Raw genomic sequence first — 21,018 nt, forward strand, 5'->3', positions numbered from 1 at the left:
TAGATAGATAGATAGATAGAGTACTGACAAATCTATTCAAGTACAGCATAACAAAGTGTTTGTACTTAGCTCCTTTCGCCAATTACAACTAATTAACCTTGAAGTAAGCAACTTCTTAACTGTGTCTACTTGAATTTTCTTGATCTTGATCACCTCTAGATCAAGTTTACGGTTAACATGCTTGGAGAGGGATCAACCTCTGCAACAGCTGATCTGAACGCTCCCAGCTGACCTGGCAGGGCACTTGGCACACCAGCGTCAAGTCCAGGCAGTCACATGCCACATTTAATCAGACCTGGCCAAAGAAACCGAAGAGCACCGTGCTTACCTGAGCTGGTTAGCAATCAATGGATTTTGCTGCTCATATTCCATAAACACAATATTAATCGGAATACTGGGTTTAGACTAATAGGGGCGTATAGAACATTTTTGACTTGAACTCCCCTTTAAAAGTTATACATAATTGCAAACTTGCACCTAAAAAACTAAAAATAAATAAATTCAATTTAAGTTTGATTGAATATTATATTTTAAATTTACATTTTATTTGTTATTAATCATCATTATTCTCACTCCACTTTGATCATAAAAGTGGCTCATTGTAAGAGGAGCATGCAGTTTACAGATGAGAGCACCCAATTGCCTGCATTAGCATGCTTGAAGCACCCCTATGATCAACAGGTTGCCATGGCAACTGTCCTCTACACAAAAGAATAGAAAAAGACATCTGCAATGTGAATCGAGCGCTGCAAAGCCATTTTCTGAACAGGTGTTCACCGAGGTAGACAAGGTCATGAGTAAATACAATCTATTAAGTGGCATAGTTCAATGGTACTCAAATTTTAGACACAACAGATTGTGATTGAAGCTTATGATTGATTCATCCATTTATTTATTGTCATGTACAAATTGTATTCTGGTGGTACAACGCTGTTTGTAAGCCTCCAGTGCTCAGCCTTCTGTATTGCAGTAAAAAAACAAAAAATGGAAACAAAAAATGCAAATACCGGATGATCAAAGTCAAGAGGAACTTTGGCCAATATAAATTATGTGTTGAGAAGGCAAGCAGATATCTTGAACGATGTAATGTAAGGGGACAGAAAACAGCAATGAGTTGGCCTCTGTCAGATTTCATTTAAAATAATAATAAAAATTCATAAAAATATTTTATTCTAAACGCGCTTAAAACAAGTGGACATGGGAAGAGACTTTCTTCCAATTCATGTTACATACACCGACTCACATTAGGTATGGAGATTTCTGCTCATCTGCAATAAACTGTATTTAACACATATATTATGTACTGTATAACGTGTGCAACTATGTATGTAGATTTCCATTTTAATATCCGTGAACTGCTCTTTCCTACTACTGACACAAGTGGGTAAAAGACACAATATTAAAGCGGGCAGGGTGGCAAGGATGAGGAGGAAGAAGGAGAAGAGAGTGAATATGATCACTCTGTGTGACAGTCTGCACATACAATTCCAAATGTCCTTGTCTTTGTTCACCAAATTGCCGCATTGGTGAACGACAGCACACACTGCACACGAAAGAGAGAAAAAAGGTGAAACAGCAACAGACAAATGAGGGGGTCACGGGATTTAAGTTTGTGATCAGAGAAGGCGGACAGCAAGTGTCCAGTCGGGCACTGAGCTGGAGAGAGGAGGACATTTTGTATCATTTCAGAGGTATTGTTGTAGAAAGTGCAACAGCATTATCTCATAGTGTTCTCCAGACTCTGGGCAGCGGATACTGTGTCGCTCGTTTGGGTAGACCTGCAATGCAGACATATACAAATATTATATCCTTCACGATTGTTATATTGTCAATGTCTTAGTGTCTATAATAGTCACCTGAAGTTGATAGGGCTTCCCAGCACGAATTATCTGTGACACCAAGAAATTGGTGTGGAAAAAGTGCACATTTTCATCTAGAAATCCGTGTAGAATCAGCAAACGGTTGGGCCTGGAATGACAGTAACAATCAATTCGTGTACACTATGTCAGTAAGATTTACAGTCACGTCAATCTTTGACATGCTGATTTAAAAAAAAAGGAGCGACATGAAGCGCTACAGAAACAATTAAACTGACTCGCTGGGCAGCTTGTCCACGTGCAGAGCCACAGAGCCTTCCTCGTAGCCCTGCTGGTTGTTTTCGGGCACGTCCATGTAGCGTTCCGTGTAGCCCGTGTCATACGCCATCCATACAGTCACCGGGGCACCTGCAATGGCCAACTGACAGAGGCCCCATGAAGTACAATAAACACAATCAAATTGATACGATAATGAAGTACTTGAAATAAAGCAAAATGACTTTCTTATATAGCATAATGGTATGGGGGGGGGACAGCATGATTGTACATTTGGTGGTGCTCAGCTTCACAAACTCCTTAGCGTCTTCATTAGATGTTCCTGTTTCGATGCCTTGTCAAACACTGACACTATGTGGGCCAAAATAGAAACTACAACTATTCTAACATTCACTAATGAAAAAACAGGAGAGATTGGGTGAAAGTTCAGAAGGAACCTAATATTTACGATAATCTCTAGAGTTAATTTGACTCGTTTCTTCAACTGTTCAATGTTTCAGAACTTTTTGCACAACTTCACAAAAAGCTGAATGGGAAAATTTCATCCACATCTATGTGACTTTTAAAAGTATATGACTTTTTGAAAGATCTCTCGAAAAGAAACGTTTTAGAGGTATTCTTCTCCTCAAAGTTACAACTTTAATCTTGTTTTTGTGTAACTCTCATACTACTGTACTTGACAGCTGTGGTCTGCATTACGTTTTTTGTTTTGTTGATGTTTTGTTTTGTCTAGACAAAACAGCATCAGTACAAAATATTTAGGCCTTCTAACCTTGAATACGTTCGGTCGCTGGATGAGGCCCATGAGAGACAGGAAGCCGCCATAAGACCAACCATGGATGGCTACACGGCTGAGGTCTACAAAGTTAAACTTCTCGGCCACATACTGCAGGCCCTCCACCTGGTCTTCAATTTCCACTTGTCCCTGAGGAAAACGATTTATTGTGCTCCATTAAATTGGCATTAATGGCCACTAAGCTTACATTGACAGTCCTAAAAAGTTATTGAAAAAAAAAAAGTAACTTTAAATTCAGGTTACCATTTTGTTTTTAAGAGCGCCTTCAAATTCAAGGCCCCTCTGACAAGACCCCCTCCCATCAATGACAACTACAGCATAGCCCAATGAGGCCAGCGTGTTCAAGCGGAGGTACTTCATCCCCTTGAAGGAGTTGTTGACCAACTGCATCTGAGAAAACAAAGACACGACAGCAGATTTACAGTAAGGACACAAGTGAGTGCCTGACTGCATGGCCCAACAAAGAGCGCTTCTAGACACAAACCTGTGGGCCTCCATACACAAAGAGCACAGTCGGATGCTTCCTGCCGGGCTGCAGGTTGTGAGGCTTGTAAACCATGCCGTAAAGCCGGAAGCCAGACTTGCTGGGAAAGTCAAAAATCTCAGGCGGGTTGTAATCTCCTGGGCAACCTGACAGACACACAAATGCACCGTCAAACGTCTGTTTTTGTTTCTGTAGTTGCGCCAGTGAATTACACAAACATCAACTTTGACATAAAGCACTCAATATGGTCAAAATCGTTTGCTGGGCGCTTATGAGACTAAAAATAGCTTTTCATAGTCCTTGACATAATCAACTACACTTTGCCCCAGTTGTAGTGATTGCTTTGATATTTAAGTGACGAACGAGTAGGCGACCTTCACACTTAACCAGACAGCGACTGAAGAGAATGTGTGAATATATGAATCTGCCTACTGAGCACACCACCAAACTGCAAGCATGAAATATTTACATATTTATTAGATATTAAATCATAAAATAAGTGGAAAAGTTCAAGTTTCTGAAACAGGGTGACTAAGTTGAAAGAAGCTATTATTTACCTGGCGACTCCATCATGCTGGCCCAGACTTCGGGTGCGGTGTGAAAGGAGTCACCTTCTGAGCTGGTCAATTTGTAGACGTGAACACAGGGAGGTGTACTCACATTACTGTAGTGGCTGACAAAAAAGTCAAAGTTCTGCCAAACGAGAGAGGAGATACAGCGGAGGAAGTCAGATATGCAGCAACAAAAAACTCGGTTAATAATAACAATAATTTCTCACTTGACTAACGGAGCAGCTATGAGAAAAGCCAGGCTTGGTTAGTCTGACCACATCCCCTGGTGAGTCATAGCTGACCACATACAGGTGATGCTCCAGTGGAGTGTCTCTGGTGCCTTGGAAATACACCAACTTTGTAATCTCATTTACCCAGATCTAATAAAGAGGGAAAACGTGGTAAACTCGAATCAGACTCCAAATTAAAATGGAGCAAAAATTGCAGCCATAGTGGATTCTTTTTCGGAGAAAGTTGGATGGGTTCAGTCAATCAGACATGTGAAATTGTATTTGTATGTATCAAATCAAGATGTACGTAGATTATCTTACCTTTGACCCATGCCTGGCAAGCACTTCCCATTCTCCGCTGGTCAACGCAACTTCCTCCTTGATCGTACATTTAAATTGTCCTATTCATTTAAAAAAAAAAAACTCTTCAATAAAAGTTCCTGGCTTAACAATGAGCAAACACAATGTTATCACTCATCCTCACCTTCTATGTGCTGGTAATCCTCTGTCCATTTGGAGCAACGAGGTTGTAACAGGGATGTGATTTTATACAGATGACTGTAACCTGTTTTAGTCTCATTAATCCAAATGAAACTAAACTCTTCATCTGACGTTTGAATAAAAGAATAAAATGTATCATGGACCTGAAAAGAAGATACACAAATGGTTCATTTATAGACATGGTAAAATTTCAACAACAATCAAAGATAATAAAAACCAAGTGGGCACTTTAGCACTTTAACAGATATTTCTGGAAAAACTCACAATGCTACTATTAGGTCTAAAATAATGAATTCAATCAAATAGTCACAGATATTAGTGCAAAAAGTGAAAATTGCGACCCCTAGTGGACAACAATAGTTTCATCTCACATGCACATTTTGTAGTTCAACGCTGAATAAATTGTTATGCCTATTACTTGGCTAATTGGTGGGATAACTGATAGATAATTGATTCTAAAAATATTCATCTCTTTACTTGTGCTACTTTTGTTCTGTGTCTAAAAAAAAAACCTCACACACAGAAGGTAAATAAAAATACATAAAGGACGTACATTAATCCAGATGTCGGTGGTCTCTTCATAGACTATATATGGTTGTGCGTTAACAGGGACTCCTTCCAGACTGGCCTGCCTCTGAGCTGGATCATCTGAAACCGGGATGAAGAGAGATGGAGGGAGCAGGACGAGCTGCAGTTTTCTCTGACTGCGGTCCAGCAAAACTGCCCAGCCACTAGGACGAAGGAGGATATACCGTTAGGACTTCATTATAATCAAAGTGTTTGTTCTAATATTTTGTCTCATTGTTTTTCCAAATGTTGTAGAAAAAAAATCAACTTCATTTATTTCAGTTGTTTACTTAAAGAAGTGCAAGAATGTTGCTAAACACAAAAAATATATATCTTGCAGAAGGACCATTTCTGTCTGATTTCTATTAAATAACTTGGATTACTTCTTGTGTAACACTATAATTCCTTAAGATTAAAGGGTTTTGTTAGTTGCAAGCTATCATCATCAGTCATACAAAATCGTGAAATATAGTTTCACTTTTTGAAATCAATTACCAAAATAATTCGTTTTCCATGATTATGTAATCGCCACAACCAATATTAAAATACAACAATACCTAAAAACCATATTTAATATGATTGGAAGCCACTAACATTATGCAGTCTGAATACATTGTGCTTAACTAAAATAATTGGAATAAATGCACTTAAATGTTTCCATAAAAACGTCATAAAATGGTTCGTAAATCATTTTTTGCAATTAACAGTTCTGAAGCTTGAATGTATTTAATTTAAAAGTTAAAACAACTGAACTGTACTTGGGTAGTGATTCTTTCACAAACCACTAGAGGAAGCCAGCGTACCACACTGAATCTCTTGATACAACAAAATCAACACCTACTATTTGCCGTCACTTGTCCATCCTACCCTGGCGATGTATTCCGTCCCTGGAAATAAGGAGCTGAAGGGGACGACCAGCTCTTTATCTTGCATGCTCACAATCTGCAGATACAAACATATACACATTATTAGAAGTGTGTGGTGATGATGACATTGAAGAGAAGAGAACAACAACTGACTCACTTTGCCTTGATGGTCTGTCTTGATCTCTGCAAGTTTGAGTGTGGCCTGGGGATTTTTGCTACCTAAAAATCCCAAAGTAAAAAGTTCAATTAAGAAGCACTCTATACAGTTTGTTGGTGTACTCCAAAGTTGTGTATATGACTGCAAGAACCTGTGCGGGGGTATCTGTATGCATCTGCTTTGCGCTCTTCCAGGGCTGGAGATGGCACATGAATAATTTCTACCTCCGTCTCATCTACCTCCTCATAAAGTAGATACACTGTTTTCACTCCACTCGAATCTAGCAGGAAAAAAAAATAACACATTGGACATGTGCGACTTTTAAAGAGAACATAAAAAATCCAAAAGATTAGCAACAAAAGACAAATGTAGCTGCCTGAACTTGACAGCGCTGACCTTCCTCTGCTGAGGGATTCCACCAGTAGCCAGTAAAACGATCAAACTCTTCTTGGATGACAAATGTTGCTACACCTGCTGACTTGGGGTCTTCTTTGACGTTATCCACACCTGGAGTTAGGAAAAGGGGAAATTAAGATTAGGATGATTGACACCTATACAAGACCCTACATAAACACAAACTGATCAGAAGAGAACTGACCAAGACTTGTGTGTCCGAACTAAGAAAATTAGATTAAAGTGAGTTAAATTTGAATCAAGAGTGGGAATAAAAGTAAACACCCAAGACCTTGGTTTCACCGGATCATAACAAATTCTCTCAAACGGGTGTGAAAATGTGTTCCAGTAACCATGACGAAAATGCTGAAGTGTCAAAACCCGTGCACTCGCAAATGCTGTGAACAAAAATAAATGGAATTGTCCACCTTTGTGACAGTAGGTGAGTCTTTTTTCCTCTCCAGTCTTAATGTTAGCTATCCACAGGTCATTATTATTGATGAACGCTATGAAGTCGGGGTTTCCCGGGCATATCTTTGGATCCATCCGGGTGCCTGAGCACTGGGTCTTGATCTCAACAGGCTTTACAGGTGCGGACTGCTAAAACCAGAAGACAGGAAAAGAAGTGGGATATTTGAATGTGGAGATAAAGGAAAGACAAAAATGAGTTTAGCCTGATCTGAAATGAACACCATTTCTGAATATCTTACAGGATAAATGAATTAAGGAAGATGTCAAACAGAATAACATCTACTCACAATGAGGCCATTGTTGCCTCCGTCGCGACAGTAAAACAGACTATTGCTAGCCTGGAAGAGGAACAGGCCCGTCTGTGTGTGGTAGTCATAAGAGGTGATTCCAAATGCGCCGAGGCGTTTACGCTCCCTCAGCAGTTCTTCCTCTCGTGAGTAGGCTCCTTGGTGTGGCGTCGCCTTCAAGCAACAGCATATGCTCAATTAATATCAACACAAAGACAAATTCCAAGTTGATATAAAATGCTCATGTTCAAATGCCAGTTTCTTTTGTGATTAATATAATTGAGACAACTGGGGTTGTCACCATTGGATTTTTTTTTCCACAATTGATTACAGTATTTTAAGCATTAATCAATAGAATCGATTAAGTGGATAAAATGTTTCATTCAACTGTAGCACAAAACCATTTCTCCCGATTACTGTTTATCGACCAATTATTGTTGCTTATGTGAGGAGGGATTGATGCTGTGCTCAACAACCTTTTTGACACTGCTTCAATGGGTTCAGTCCTTGATTTCCAAAGTAAAAGCAAATGTTTGCAAACTCCCCTGCGCACCATTTGTAACCTAGGGACTGTCGTAGACTTATAAACATGCATTTACATTTCAACATTGACACGAAAGCCGATACGAACATTATGCAGATTATAGTGGTGCCTTGAGATACAAGTGAGACGACTAAAGAGTCTGTGAGTGGCCATAGAACAAATTATACTCATAATCATCATATCAGAATTGCTACCAATGTTACACAAACCAAGTTTAGTAGAAATTCACCTGGAAATGATCAAGCATTTGCTTCCACGACAAAACTAAGAGCGCCTCTTTGCGGATCTTCTTTGGGATTTCTGAGTAGAGCAAAGAGTTCTCTCTGCTTCCGTAAGGCATTCCTGAGAAAATACACAGAAAAAGACACTAAGGCCCATTCAACTCAAAACAGAGACGAGGGGAATTTTAATGATGCAATTGTTTTCATGTCATGAGTTCATATTTGTGCTGCACAGGGAAAGAGAACATGACTTGGGGTCAATAAGCACAAGGGAGCAATTGAAAGAAAGCACAACTTAAAAACATCATGAAACCAACCGAGGTAATATAACCGGTGGGAATGGGGAGCGTTGTCATCCTTCTTCTGCACAAACTGGAAGTCATGTGGAGCCTTGTTGGCAATCATGCCCGAGTACTTCCTGCTACAATGGATGATGTCACGAAGTCCTTCCCACGAGTGTTTCTCCACAAAGAACTGAGAGGGCACGTCCTCCATCTCCACCACCTCTGTGCTGTCCGATAGGTCGTCCACAGCCGTCATCTTAACTGTAACACAGCTGAACGTTCAAAATGACGCATTCAGGATTAGTGAGGTCCAAACTAATTTGAACTCACTTTCTCTTTGTAATTAATCTCCTCCATATTTTGGTCCTGGGTGAAACTATCACCACCGTCAAATCTCTCGTCATTATTCTTGGCATTTGCATGGAGTAGTCTATGTAATAGATATTTAATTTCTTGCATATTGAGCAGCCAGACCCTTTTCATATACAGTGGAGCCTCGGTTTTCGAACACAATCCGTTCTAAAAGCCTGTTCGAGAAGTGAATCGTTCGAATTCCGAATATTTTCCCATTACAAATAAAAGAAAAAAAATCAATCCGTTCCAAGCCCGAAAAAAACAACGCTGAAATTTAGAAAATATTTTTAAAGTCGTGCTGTACTTTCCAAAATTTAAGTGGACATCAGTGCGCAGGGAGCTTAATTTTTTCCGAACGCGCAACTGCAGCGCACCGCCGAACGCGCAACTGCACCGCGCTGGTCGCATTATTGTGACAGAGCGGTCACTAAAATGTAGAAAATATTTTTAAAGTCCTAATGTACTTTCCAAAATTTACATGGACCTCAGTGCGCAGGGAGGTTAATTTGGTCCGATCGCGCATCCGCATCGCGCCAGGCGCTCAGTGTCGCATTGCTGTAGGAGCGTTTTTGTGTTTTAGGATAGCTTTACTGCTCCCACTTGCTTCCTTTGGAGGCATGATTAGAGTTGATGCAATCCTCAGACTTACGAGAACGTAATAACAAACGGAGTCACTTGGCATGCGGCTCATCTCGCGAAGTTCGACAACCGAATTTCGTCCGACATCCGCAGCAAAAAATCTCGAATTTTTTGTTCGAATACCGATTTGTTCGAGTACCGGGACGTTCGAAAACCGAGGCTCCACTGTATAATGAAATCTATTTATTGTTTACAATTTACATTTTATTTTGTATGACTCCTGGGAAATATTCACTAGGGATGAATACAAGTGATGAAATGTTTATTTCAAGGTATTGAGTAGTCGCAAAAGCAGCCAATATCAGTCACTAATACTAGTCACTGATGCACCCTTATTGCTTTACTACTATTCAGAAGTAAATTCCATACATGGCTAACAAAGTGCTTTTCTAAATGATCTACATTGTTAAACACCCAAAAATTGGAGTGCTTGTCTTTGGAGGTTCCACTGTAACTACATCAATTAGACCAACTATGTTAATTAGCATGAGTAAAAATGAGACACTATACCTTTTCCAGATACCCTCTTTAGTCTCGCAAATCTTGACCTTCTTGACTCTATGCATTCACCGGTCAACGCGCCTCCCGAAGCCTGCAAAATGTGAACAGCAGGTACAGCTGTGAAATTCCTCAAATAGTATTCACAATCACACAATTGTCTGCTTTTTTTTTTTTCAAGGAGATAAGTCAAGCTTTTAAAAATAGCGTGTTTTCCCCCCTGTTTCTTTCTGCTGCATCAGTCCAAAGAACATGCCCTGAACAAAAATGAAAAGCACAGTAAAGCCTTCACCAAGATGTTCTGCATCACAGTGGATCAGAAGCAGTAAATATTGTGACTATAAGTCATTTTCAAATATGGTTATTTTTGGGTGAGGCTACAATATTTGTGTTCAGCTCTGCTAGAAGCAAAGTACACTTTACAGGCAATTCTCTGCATTCCTTTCTTCATAATCTGAGTTGGCAAAGGAATTAGTGAGAGAAAAACTGAAGAAAACATGTACTGAATACTCTGGAGGGGCTCAATTTTGCTCCTCTTATTTATTGGGTTATTTGTTTATTATTTATTCATCACTCATATTATTTATTTATTGTTTATTGTTTGTGCCTTCTTGTTTTTATTTTGTGTCGTCTACTTTTATCTATCGTGTACTATGTCTCGTCACCGTGGGATAGAGGAAACGGAATTTCAGTTTCTTTGTGTGTCTTGACATATGAAGGGATTGACAATAAAGCAGACTTTGACTTTGAAATTGTATGTTTTGTTAAAGCATATTATTTTTATACCATCAATATTAAATCCACTATCACATGGCTGCAGTTCAAAGAGATTCATTCTGCAACATGCCATAATAGGTAAGTGACAAAGTGCAATTGCGGTGTCCTGTAACCACTAGTTAATGATGCAAACCAAAACAGTGCAGCTCAGCCTCTGTCTAACAAAAGTCATGGCTGAGAATATGCTTTTGGGGCTATGTCAAACTAATTTCACATTCAGGGGCTGTTTCATAACAAAATTGTTCTCAACGTCTTTAAAGGTGGGTAGGAAATTGGTTGTTTCCCTATGTTTGTTGGATATTATGAAGAATATTAAAAATCACTGTGCTGGGTTATGACAGTGATGGGGTAATTTCAATATGTGCTATACCCAACATCAAATTACTCAAATTCTTTCATAAAACCGGTGAACAACCAAATGTTGACTGAGTTTGCGCTGTCACCCGATGTCTATAAAAGGACCAAACGAATGAATGTACAGCCTTCGCCTTTGTACGATGTACACCTGCACTATAACTTCACAACTTCTGATCAAATCACTTTCTTACGATGTGACAGAGAATATTATGGTTAATATGAATGACAATAAACGTCAACAAGAAACGGCAACCATCATTATTATAAACGTCCGATTTTATTTTTCTTTACATAGAACGAAATATTTGTGGTCAAAGTGTCAAACCACTACTGGCGGCACTAAATTGCAGCAATATTGCTAATTTGAAGGGGCTGTCGAGCAAAGATCTTTGTTCTCTGGTTTTATTTACTGACACATCGGGAGAACACCGGTCAATTCAGATCCCGGTGCTGAACATTAGGCACTGGAAACAATCAGATCCAATTTAATCTGGCAGCGCTTGGTAAAACCGCAATTTGGTTTTAAAACGGAGTAGAGAGCGAATGTCTGTTTCTTTTAATTTGACAGCGCCGTTCTCTTCTGTTATTTGCGCTACAAAGCTATCTTGCTAACGATTTCTTTAGCCCCAAGCTAGATGGCCGATTGCTAATGCTAGCGGGTTCGGGTTTGCATTTTAAAAAAACGTACACCGTCTGTTATGAAACAAACCATAAAATGAGATTACTTACCAAACCACCTACTGTTTGTTATGCAGAGTAGGAGGCTTTACTAGCTTGTTGTCAATATTTTAAACCAGCTAAAGGTTGTGGCCATTGCCCAAAGTGGCCACACAAAATTGTAGCTTGCTTTCAGAGTGGAAATGGGGCGGAACCATGGGTGGGAATGGCACCGTACACACCCGGGACACTTTCAGGAAGGCACTTTGCCACTCCCGATGGGTCATCATTGTCGGCGTTACTAATCTCACTCGTGACTCTTCATTCTGTAGCTTCGCCGTGGCGCAACACCGTTTAGGACGTCAGTTGAATAAATGTTCAGCGGCATTTAAAAAAGGCATTGGGTGTAACAGCAAAATTGGTCGTTAGTTGTAGCAGCTTACCACTCAGTCCGATCAATTGAATATTCAAAATGTGAGATAGTATGCAGCTGAATGACACCACGGAATAACAGTGCTTCAATTTGTGCTCGTTTAACACGTCAGACAGTATGCAAAACATCTTGTTTGTTCCCAAGCATCTATTTAAGGATATTTCTCAAGACCGATTTAGGAGGAATTCTCATAAAAAAAAACAGGAAATCAATGAACATGTCAAACATCATGGATTAAAAAGTCAAGCAGTCAAGTTTTATGGAGTACCCATTTTTGTTTTTATTTATACAAAGTGTACAGCCATTTTACTTCAGAGGGATGAAACGGGAAGAGTGTGTGGCTCCAATACCGGGACGACCGTGCTTAACTGGCTTGTAGGTGATGGAGAACTCACCCAAGTAGTGGCCACACATCTCAGGCTATGGGGAGAGAAAGCTTTATTTAGTAATGTGGCAAATGTCATATCAATTAACGTTTGCACAATACAATGTCATAAAACTAAACAAAGACCACGGAACCAGTTCCACGCATTTGCCTACTGCTGGTTGCCAAAAAACTCACCTTGATTTCAACCTGGTTGAAGGTCTTTCCGTTGTAGACACCAACCATGGAGCCGACCATCTCGGGCAGGATGACCATGTCTCTCAGATGGGTCTTCACCACCTCTGGCTTCTCCATGGGTGGAGCTTCCTTCTTGGCCTTGCGCAGACGCTTCAGGAGGGACTGCTGCTTACGGCGCAAGCCACGGTTCAGCCTCCTTCGCTGGCGGGCGCAGTACAGCTGCATCAGCTGCTCACTACACAGGCGAAGAGATTTTGACTTTTACCATTTGTGCTTGCATTTTTTTTTTTTTTAAATATTAATTCACATGGTCCTGCGAGTCACTGGCAAAACATTGTACTATTTGTCAAGACTATGTCCTGTAGTGTTTGTGTTGTCAAATGTCAACAGAAGAGAATAAGCGACAAAAAGCCGCAGTCATTATCTTAGGTTTTTTTGGCACGTGTTAGCCAAAAAAAAAGTCCAATTTTAAACAGCTACTACCGGCCAGGCCCTAGAATTGACAACCATAATCCAAAACCCATGCTGTGACTTACACTGTGTTGTTCACACTGCATGAGGCCACTAGACTTGTGTACTTTGTAATAGTTTAAACACTTCAACTGAGAATAGCCATAAAAAACAGCTAGATGCAAGAAATTAGCCTCTTTTGTTGAGCTGTCAAATTGTAGCTTGTCATGATGTAAGCAGAGTTTGCTGACATTGTCCAGTGCTATTTGTTTTTTCCAAATCTCAATACAAATAAAATCCAGCGAGGGAAGCCTCATTTCATGGAAGTTTATCTATTCTTTCTATCCAAGGAGCAAATCATGCGGACACAGTTGGTCCAAAGGCCAAAATTGCAGCGGTGACACAAATCAAAACAAGCGCAAAATAAATAAATAAAAAAAGTCTTTGCAGTGTACAACTTACTAGGACATGTCCAGAAGCTGATCCAGATCAACACCCCTGTAGGTGAATTTCCTGAATGTACGCTTCTTCTTGATCTCTGCATCCGCCTGGAAAGGCAAACGGATGTATTAAAAATTTAGACATACAAGAAAATAATACAAGTAGCCGTTTCATTTATAGATTAAAGTAAGGCGGAAATTAAACGTAAACCTAATACAAACGATCGCAGCTAGCATTTAGCCTAGCACGGCCCGTCACGTAACCAAAGAGCCAGTGAACACTTTTCACCAATATGGATTATCAACATTTAGGACTAGGGGGTTGTCAAAAGTATCAAACAATAGAACGCTACATTCGGTTGTCTCCAACATTGTCAGAAGAAGCCAGATTGATTCAGATGGATTTTAGAAATTTAGCGGTGAGTTAGCACCTACCATCTTGCCGAAAGTTCCGGGGGAAAGGGAGGCGTGAAATCTCGTTCGTCCTGATATCGCGCGATGTCAGTCACATCCAGCCCTTTTTTTCATGGTGGCTAGACCAGCAGGTGACAGCAAAGCTCTATAAACAAAGTTGGCATGGCAACGAATGTGCAATTTATTTATTCCCCCCCCTTCTTTATCGAGAATATATGTCTATCAATAGATGCAATAGAAGTTTAATAGATACACATTTTACATAGTGACAGTTTCATACACTAATGGCTGAACTGTATTACAGTTATTGTTACTGTTGATAATATTGTACTTTCAACTCGGCATTTATTATCAAAATGTGGCATTAGTAGACTAAAATGTTGCATAAGCCAATAAGCATTTCATGATCTGATTTTTCTATTGTTTAATGTCTTTAATTGTACCTGAAGGATGCTGTTTGTTTGTACCTTGTCAATTCTGCATTACAAGTGTATTTCCACATTAGATGAATAATTTATATATTTATCAAATAAGACATGTAGCATAAAATTGACTGCAGTTTAAGAGCTCAAGTTCTTACAGAAGTCATCTAACACATTTCAATCACTTAAGTGGTGATGACTAAAAAAAGTAATTTGAATTTTGTCAAAGTGAGAACACATTTTGCTGTTTTCCAGTACAACTGTAATGTAGGATGCAACGACAACAATAATGACCCGCGAGTCACCTCTTATAAGTATGGAAACCCGCCAGTTTCATGAGTCATGACTGAAGACCATTGCAATAGTGATAAATAGTACACTACACCACACTGGATAATGAATACATATTTATTAAATTGTATCAACAAAACAACTACACTTGCTAATTTATTCTGTACACTTAGATAAAACTAAAAAGCATCATAATACAGGTAATTCAATTAACAGGAATTACAATGCATATTCTCTCAGATTTACTAAAACATTAAAAAACAATTAAGAGCTGTTGTAATTTGTTCTAGGTGTACTTTATAAATTAGCAGGTAAGTTTATAGGTCAATTAGTTTTTCCACCGGTAACAATAACTCAAGGTAAAACAAAACAACCATTTTATACTTCAAATGTTATTCAGTACACGTAGAAAAACAAGCCAGATTCAATTCACGATTGTGTATAAATAGCAGAACTGACCACTTGGTTTACACTTCAATGTAAAAGGAATGTTTCACTTGATATACAAAATATCCAGTATTCATACTTGGAATGTTCAAAAAATGTAGTGATTCATATTTAATCACCACCCCCTTCTTCTGTCAAACAGGTTGGACTGGTTATACAGCCAATGAAAATGTATACTGTACTGTAATATAAGAAAATTAAAACCGTGTGAACAAAAAAAACATTTCTTTCTTGGAGAACTGATTATTGTCTGACATGACACCTGTAACATCCCTAGAATTATTATTTTTTTATGTGCAGGTGTTTTAATCTAAAGTACAGATATCCGAGAAAAATATGGTGCCTTTAAAATGTCCCTACGCACAACTAAGATGTGGTAAAACACTGGTGAAAAGGAAATTTGGCACATAAAAAAACCTCCCTGGGATACAAAACTAAATACAAAGAGCCAAATTGGCTTTTGTAGTCACTTTCCAGATACAACTAAAATCACACAAATACAGTTCATTTTGATATGTGTAAAAACCATGGGGTAAGAGAAACTCATACTATAAGGATATGACCACCATCCTTAGGATATAAAACTAAAAACATCTGCCTTAAGTATTTTTCCTTTTTTTCTTTTTTTTTTTGCAGGGCATGCCTCGATTTACACCATCTCTCTCCCCCCTTTTTAGCAAACTTCCTTCTTCCCCAACCCCCTTTAGTAATCCGTCCCATCATCCTTGTACACCTGCTCCTCCTCATGGTAACCCTGGTAACCCTCATCTTGGTAATCTGGAATGTATGCTCCGCTTGCTCCATTAGTTTCATCTGTGACTTCACCGCCCTTGGTACAGTACTTGGCGTCATAAATCTGCCGGCCCAGGCCAAAGTTCTGGCCGCTCTGATTGGCTCCCTGGCTGTAGCCCATCTGGAGGGACATGGTGCTGTTGTCGCACTTATCCGTGGCCATTTTGTGGTCATAAATGGCGCGTCTTGTTCCCGGAGCGGTCATCCCGGCCTAGAAACAAACGCATCAGTAAGCTTCTCAACGTCATTTTTTCCATTTCCTGGATTGTGTTGCTCACTGATGACAAGTGTGCGCTTCTCCCACCGCCCCAAAAAAAGCACATCCCTTTATTCAAGACCCAACATGACATCTACAGCTCATGGCAGAGGAATGACCGCCTCAGAGCATTTTCCAATTGCAGTCTCACAATTCTCATTTTATGACATGCTGTGAATGCTGCGTCTTCTTTCCCAGTCAGTCATAAACAGAAGCACTGACCTGCATTTACAAACTAACTTCTAATTCAGTGGACCAGGGTAGGACCAGGCTGGCCCGTAAATAGAAAAGAAAAAAAATTACACGTATAACTGACGCCCATTGGGGGGACAAAACTTGTTCCATCCATCTTCAACTCGCAAAACACATCTGTAGCAATCTACACGCATTATTACATTAAATAAATCAGAATCAATCAATTTTATTTACATGTTTTTGTGCTTAAGTTATTGGCTGAAAATTGATTCTGCTACAGATGTGGCACAATTTATATTGCATTTTTGTAAAGCATTGATGGTTTCTATAATGATAGATTAACTTGGGGAAGTCCCCACCTACTGCATCTTCCCATACCTGGCTTGCCCCTTTGTTGGTTCCCATTTGCAGACTGATTGTAGTGTTGTCCATAGGGGGCAGCATTTGACTTTTGGGGTCATACAAATGCCTCCTGGTGCCATATGCATTCATACCTGCCTGGCTGGCACACTTGTTGGTCCCCATCTAAAAAGGACAAACAAAAATAAACATATAAGTTTACCATGAAGGTTTTTCTAAAGTTAAGTTCAATATGAGGCTTGGCTCAAAAAAAGTTGGGAACACATTTCCGCAGTGTCTACACATCACCTAAACTAAAAAAATATTATTTTTTTTTCCTCTGTAAAAATGTCGGTCAGGTGTCACAGCACGTCAAGTCCAGAGAGCCCTCTTACATGCTTCTTAACGCCTAAAGCAATGATAACAAAGAAAGCCTTAAGAAGCAATACAATGAGGACCTCTGACAGACAACTATGCAGTGACATGAGATCATGACGATCTGTGCTTTCACAACAGTTTCACACATACGGGGAACATTTTATAGCTTTAACGCAGCGTTGTTGTTGTTGAAGGAATACTATACCAGTTGTTAGTATTTTAAACAGAAAAAAAAGGTTATTAAATGATTTGTACCTGGAGGCCAATAACACACTGTCCAGCCTTCATCTTCTCCTCATCAAATGTCCTCTTCTGCTTGGCTGCATATTTCACGCCAATATCGACCCGGGACTGGGCGCCGTTGGTCTTGGCCTGTCCAAAGAAAACAAGGTCACGGTGCATCATTCGGCAAGTTATCGCTTCAGTTGTGTTGGGAATTGCTTGGCAGTATGGAATGTTGTTCCAATGTCAAAATGGCAACACTTACCATACTTGCCAGCGCCAGCAGTGTGGTCTGTAACTGCGTCTTGTTGCCGTTCTCAAACACATCGTTGGCCTCAAAGGTGTCATGCGGCTTAAGGCCGTACGCTTTGATCGCCGTGATGAAGTTGGTCAAGTTCTCAAGCTAAACAAAAAATAAAATAAAATAAATAAAATCAAAGAATGAAGATTAGTGTCTAGTGTGGAAAATGTTTCTGTTTGGCACCCTTTAGATCCATGGGCGTTTCTAACCTATTTTTGGGGGGTGCTCAAGGACCCCAAATTGAATCCCGGCCAACCTAAAATTTGGTTCATTTTTTAATATATAATACGTCCTTTCAAAACAAGCTACAGAAGTGTATTACCACATAGTACAAAAGTAAAGTATTCATTAAAATATACTAATGCAAAGTTGGTGTAACAAAATTTGAGTCACTGCCAAAATGTTGGTCGTATGACTATGAATGTGCTTGGGGTCTTTTTATCCTCCTTTAAAAAAAAAAGGGAGTACCTTGTACAAAGTACAATGGTGCTCTACATAGTTCCAGGTCACAAGATGCAATTATGTAATTAACATCACCGCACTAAATTAATATAAAAATGCCTCATCCACCCACTCACCTGGTGCCAGTTGTGCGACGAGTTGTTGATATTTTTCACAGAACCAGGTCGGAGTTTGTTAATAAGCCTGAGAGAATAAAAAAAGTAGTTGAAGCGTCTCAAAAGGCAGCGACAACAAGCGAGGTTTTGTCATCTCTGCTTACTGGCACAGAATGACTCCATTTTTGAGGCCATTATGGAAGTCAGGGCCAATGTTGGCCCCGGTCTGATCCTCGATCCAGATCCTCAGCTCCTCCTCCTTCTGGAGGTCGTATTTCAGTGCAATCTGTCCAGGAAGACGGGTCAAGAGGCCATTAGAATTCCTTGGGATGTGATTTTTTTTCCCCCTCTCCCTCATCTATAATTGTTTCTTGTCACCGAGTTGGTTTCCCATGTCAGGATGGTCATAAAGACGTGTTTGATGCAATAAAAGTTTATTATGACTGGGTATCGTGCTTCACGGTCATCTCCTCTATTCCCCTTAGCCTCAGTAACACTATGCGTAAACATAGATATGTCATTTTTTCAAGAGCTTAACATTTTTCAAAATAAAATAACCCCCCCCCCTTCACACACACACATACTCACACAAAGACAAGAAAGGATATCCTGTTTACTAAACTGCTAAACTCACCCCAGAGTAAAAGTAGAGAGGGTGTGTACGAATGGCTTCATAGTACACAAGGTTTTGTTTTTATTGCAAGTTAAAAGCGAAACGTGTTGTGTATACATAAGGGAGCAATTCAAGGGAAGCATTATAAACATAGAACAGGTATCCTTTTCTGCTTTCCACACCCACCTCTATAGTGAAGGATAAAACAAATGGTCAATCTCCCTCAGAGAACCAAAGTAAATGAAAGCATGAGCTAGAAAATAACCACACAAGCACATATTTTGCTGCCTAAATTACAATTTACTAACCCCCTGAGAAGAAAACAAACATTGGTTATTTTAATTACACTCAAAAAGCCCTATAGACGTGATTTCCAAAGACATGTTAAATTGCCAAGAATGCAATCAACATGGGGTCTTAATAGCATTTTGATGCTGTTGGAAACTTGTCAGGAGTGGCTTTAAGACAGAAAAAAAAAGCAGAAAATGAGTATGGAGGGGGTGAATTCCTGACACTTTACAGCGTAACTGCTACGTCATTGATGGCAGGAAATACCAAAGTCGGCGGCTGTAGGCCTCCTCCCTTCAACGTTGCATGCCGTTTAAAGGTCTTTGAGTCTGTCCACATTCGGGGAGGACGCAAGATTTAGTTTCTTCAGCATGATGCAGATGGGGGGTAAAATTGGATTTCCGTTTTGGATGAATTAAGTATTTAACTATATGCATTTAATCAGAACTTCAAGGAGTATAATTGAAATTATTTAAAATCTCTATAATACAACCCCCCCCCCCCCATTTTTTTCGATTCGATATCGATTGTGGCAACTAAATTGATCCAACTTATCTACTAACTCGTCTATTGATCTTTGTCATCTATAGTATTGATCCATCAACTGTATCTCGTAGACTATATCTATCCAAGATACTTTATTGATCTCTTACCAACTATATCATTAGAGCCATCTAAAATGCCAACAGTATATGATTGGTATTATGCAGTAAGAACATATGGTGGTAAAGAAATATTATCTCCGGCATCAGCTTTGGTATTTTAAGTGGATCCGGATGGTCAGGGGGGAACTTTAGCACACTTTCTCCACACAAACGCACTATTTCACTCCAGAAGTTTCCAACAAGGAAGGTCACTTGGGAGACACATTCCACACCGGGCCTTCCTTGAAATGAGTGAGCTGAAGGAAAAAAAAAAAGTTGCCGAAAAGGACGGGGGTCGCCGAGAAAAGTAAGAAGCAAGAACTCGGAATATGATGTGGTAGAATTGTTCATGTTTATTCCATATTTATTCAACGAATAAATAAATTGGTCAGGTCTAATGGCTGAATTGCGCGATGCGCTAATAGGAGTCACAATGCGGACGTGCAATATGCACAGAGGATCGAAAATGCTCAAAACGGACTTTAAATCTGCCACAGCGACACTTTAGACAGATACCACGCCCAAATGCAGCTTTGTACACACTTCTGCGCGACTGTTTTAAAAAACATATATTTTAAGGGTACTATTTTAATAATAGATGAGTTATCAAACTGAACGCATTTTTCCAACATAATCGCACATTTCTAGTAAATTACGTTTTTAAGGGACTACTTTTTAATGGCGTGTAGACTTTAGTTTCCCATCTACCTCAACTAAAGACACGCATCAAAATGGAGGCTCAGCAGACGTGCGTACCGAGAAAAGCGCAAAAAGAAAGAAGATGCGCAAAAACTTTCATGCAACTCACACTGATTTCATTTTTACAGCAAAATAAAATAAAAAGCAATAACTTTACGCACCTTGTTTCTGACTTCCGCGGTTAAGCCGTAAGCAGGACCTTTGTTGAAACTCATCGTGAGGGTTTATTTGTCAAACCGAGTCAAACACAAGCCGTTCGCGATTTTTAAAGTGAGGAAAATAACTTGGCCGTGGCAGGAGGTTGGACTAAATACTTCCTTTCTTTTTGACGGCCGCCAATTAGAAAGCGCTCATGGTTTCGTCCAAAGAGTAAGACAGAGCAACAAGAGAGTTCCCCATTATGCTTAGACTTTGTGGCATTTTTGGAGGACAATTTCGGGACCAACTTTCTTTAAAAAAATAAAAACTAAGAAAAAACGAATCATTCAATGTTTTTATGTTCATATAGCCAATTTATCATCATCATATAATTTGAGCCATCCAGCTCC

The 21,018-nt window shown here is 39.5% G+C and overlaps 3 protein-coding genes across 5 annotated transcripts; all 3 read right to left on the reverse strand.

Annotated features, from left to right (window-relative positions):
* Positions 1–869: 869 nt before the first annotated feature.
* LOC133165865 (dipeptidyl peptidase 9-like) lies at positions 870–11,960 on the reverse strand. 3 transcript variants are annotated; one of them, XM_061295757.1, is made up of 21 exons: positions 11,800–11,960; positions 9,949–10,030; positions 8,479–8,717; positions 8,170–8,282; positions 7,397–7,570; positions 7,067–7,235; positions 6,642–6,752; positions 6,397–6,525; positions 6,246–6,307; positions 6,064–6,164; positions 5,209–5,386; positions 4,639–4,798; positions 4,476–4,555; positions 4,152–4,304; positions 3,931–4,066; positions 3,374–3,519; positions 3,133–3,279; positions 2,866–3,018; positions 2,096–2,238; positions 1,857–1,968; positions 870–1,778 (listed from the first exon to the last, which is right to left on the reverse strand). In XM_061295757.1, exons 2-21 carry the CDS (start codon positions 10,002–10,004, stop codon positions 1,686–1,688), a joined length of 2,655 nt encoding a protein of 884 aa, XP_061151741.1. In that variant the 5' UTR covers positions 10,005–10,030; positions 11,800–11,960; the 3' UTR covers positions 870–1,685. The 3 variants fall into 3 exon arrangements, with proteins under 3 accessions (XP_061151741.1, XP_061151740.1, XP_061151742.1); XM_061295756.1 differs by having other exon boundaries at positions 7,067–7,238; XM_061295758.1 differs by having other exon boundaries at positions 7,067–7,238; positions 8,479–8,706; positions 11,800–11,956.
* Positions 11,961–12,410: 450 nt separating this feature from the next.
* rps15 (ribosomal protein S15) lies at positions 12,411–14,122 on the reverse strand. Its single transcript, XM_061295206.1, has 4 exons — positions 14,048–14,122; positions 13,635–13,720; positions 12,723–12,957; positions 12,411–12,580 (listed from the first exon to the last, which is right to left on the reverse strand). The coding sequence occupies exons 1-4, from the start codon at positions 14,048–14,050 to the stop codon at positions 12,467–12,469; spliced, it is 438 nt and encodes a 145-aa protein (XP_061151190.1). The 5' UTR covers positions 14,051–14,122; the 3' UTR covers positions 12,411–12,466.
* A 720-nt stretch (positions 14,123–14,842) lies between these two features.
* Positions 14,843–20,793, reverse strand: cnn2 (calponin 2). Its single transcript, XM_061295207.1, has 7 exons — positions 20,632–20,793; positions 18,391–18,512; positions 18,248–18,314; positions 17,634–17,771; positions 17,402–17,518; positions 16,808–16,954; positions 14,843–16,189 (listed from the first exon to the last, which is right to left on the reverse strand). Exons 1-7 carry the CDS (start codon positions 20,683–20,685, stop codon positions 15,890–15,892), a joined length of 945 nt encoding a protein of 314 aa, XP_061151191.1. The 5' UTR covers positions 20,686–20,793; the 3' UTR covers positions 14,843–15,889.
* Positions 20,794–21,018: the final 225 nt, after the last annotated feature.

Source organism: Syngnathus typhle, linkage group LG13 (genome assembly GCF_033458585.1).
Source record: "Syngnathus typhle isolate RoL2023-S1 ecotype Sweden linkage group LG13, RoL_Styp_1.0, whole genome shotgun sequence".
In the NCBI taxonomy this organism is placed as follows: Eukaryota; Metazoa; Chordata; class Actinopteri; order Syngnathiformes; family Syngnathidae; genus Syngnathus; species Syngnathus typhle.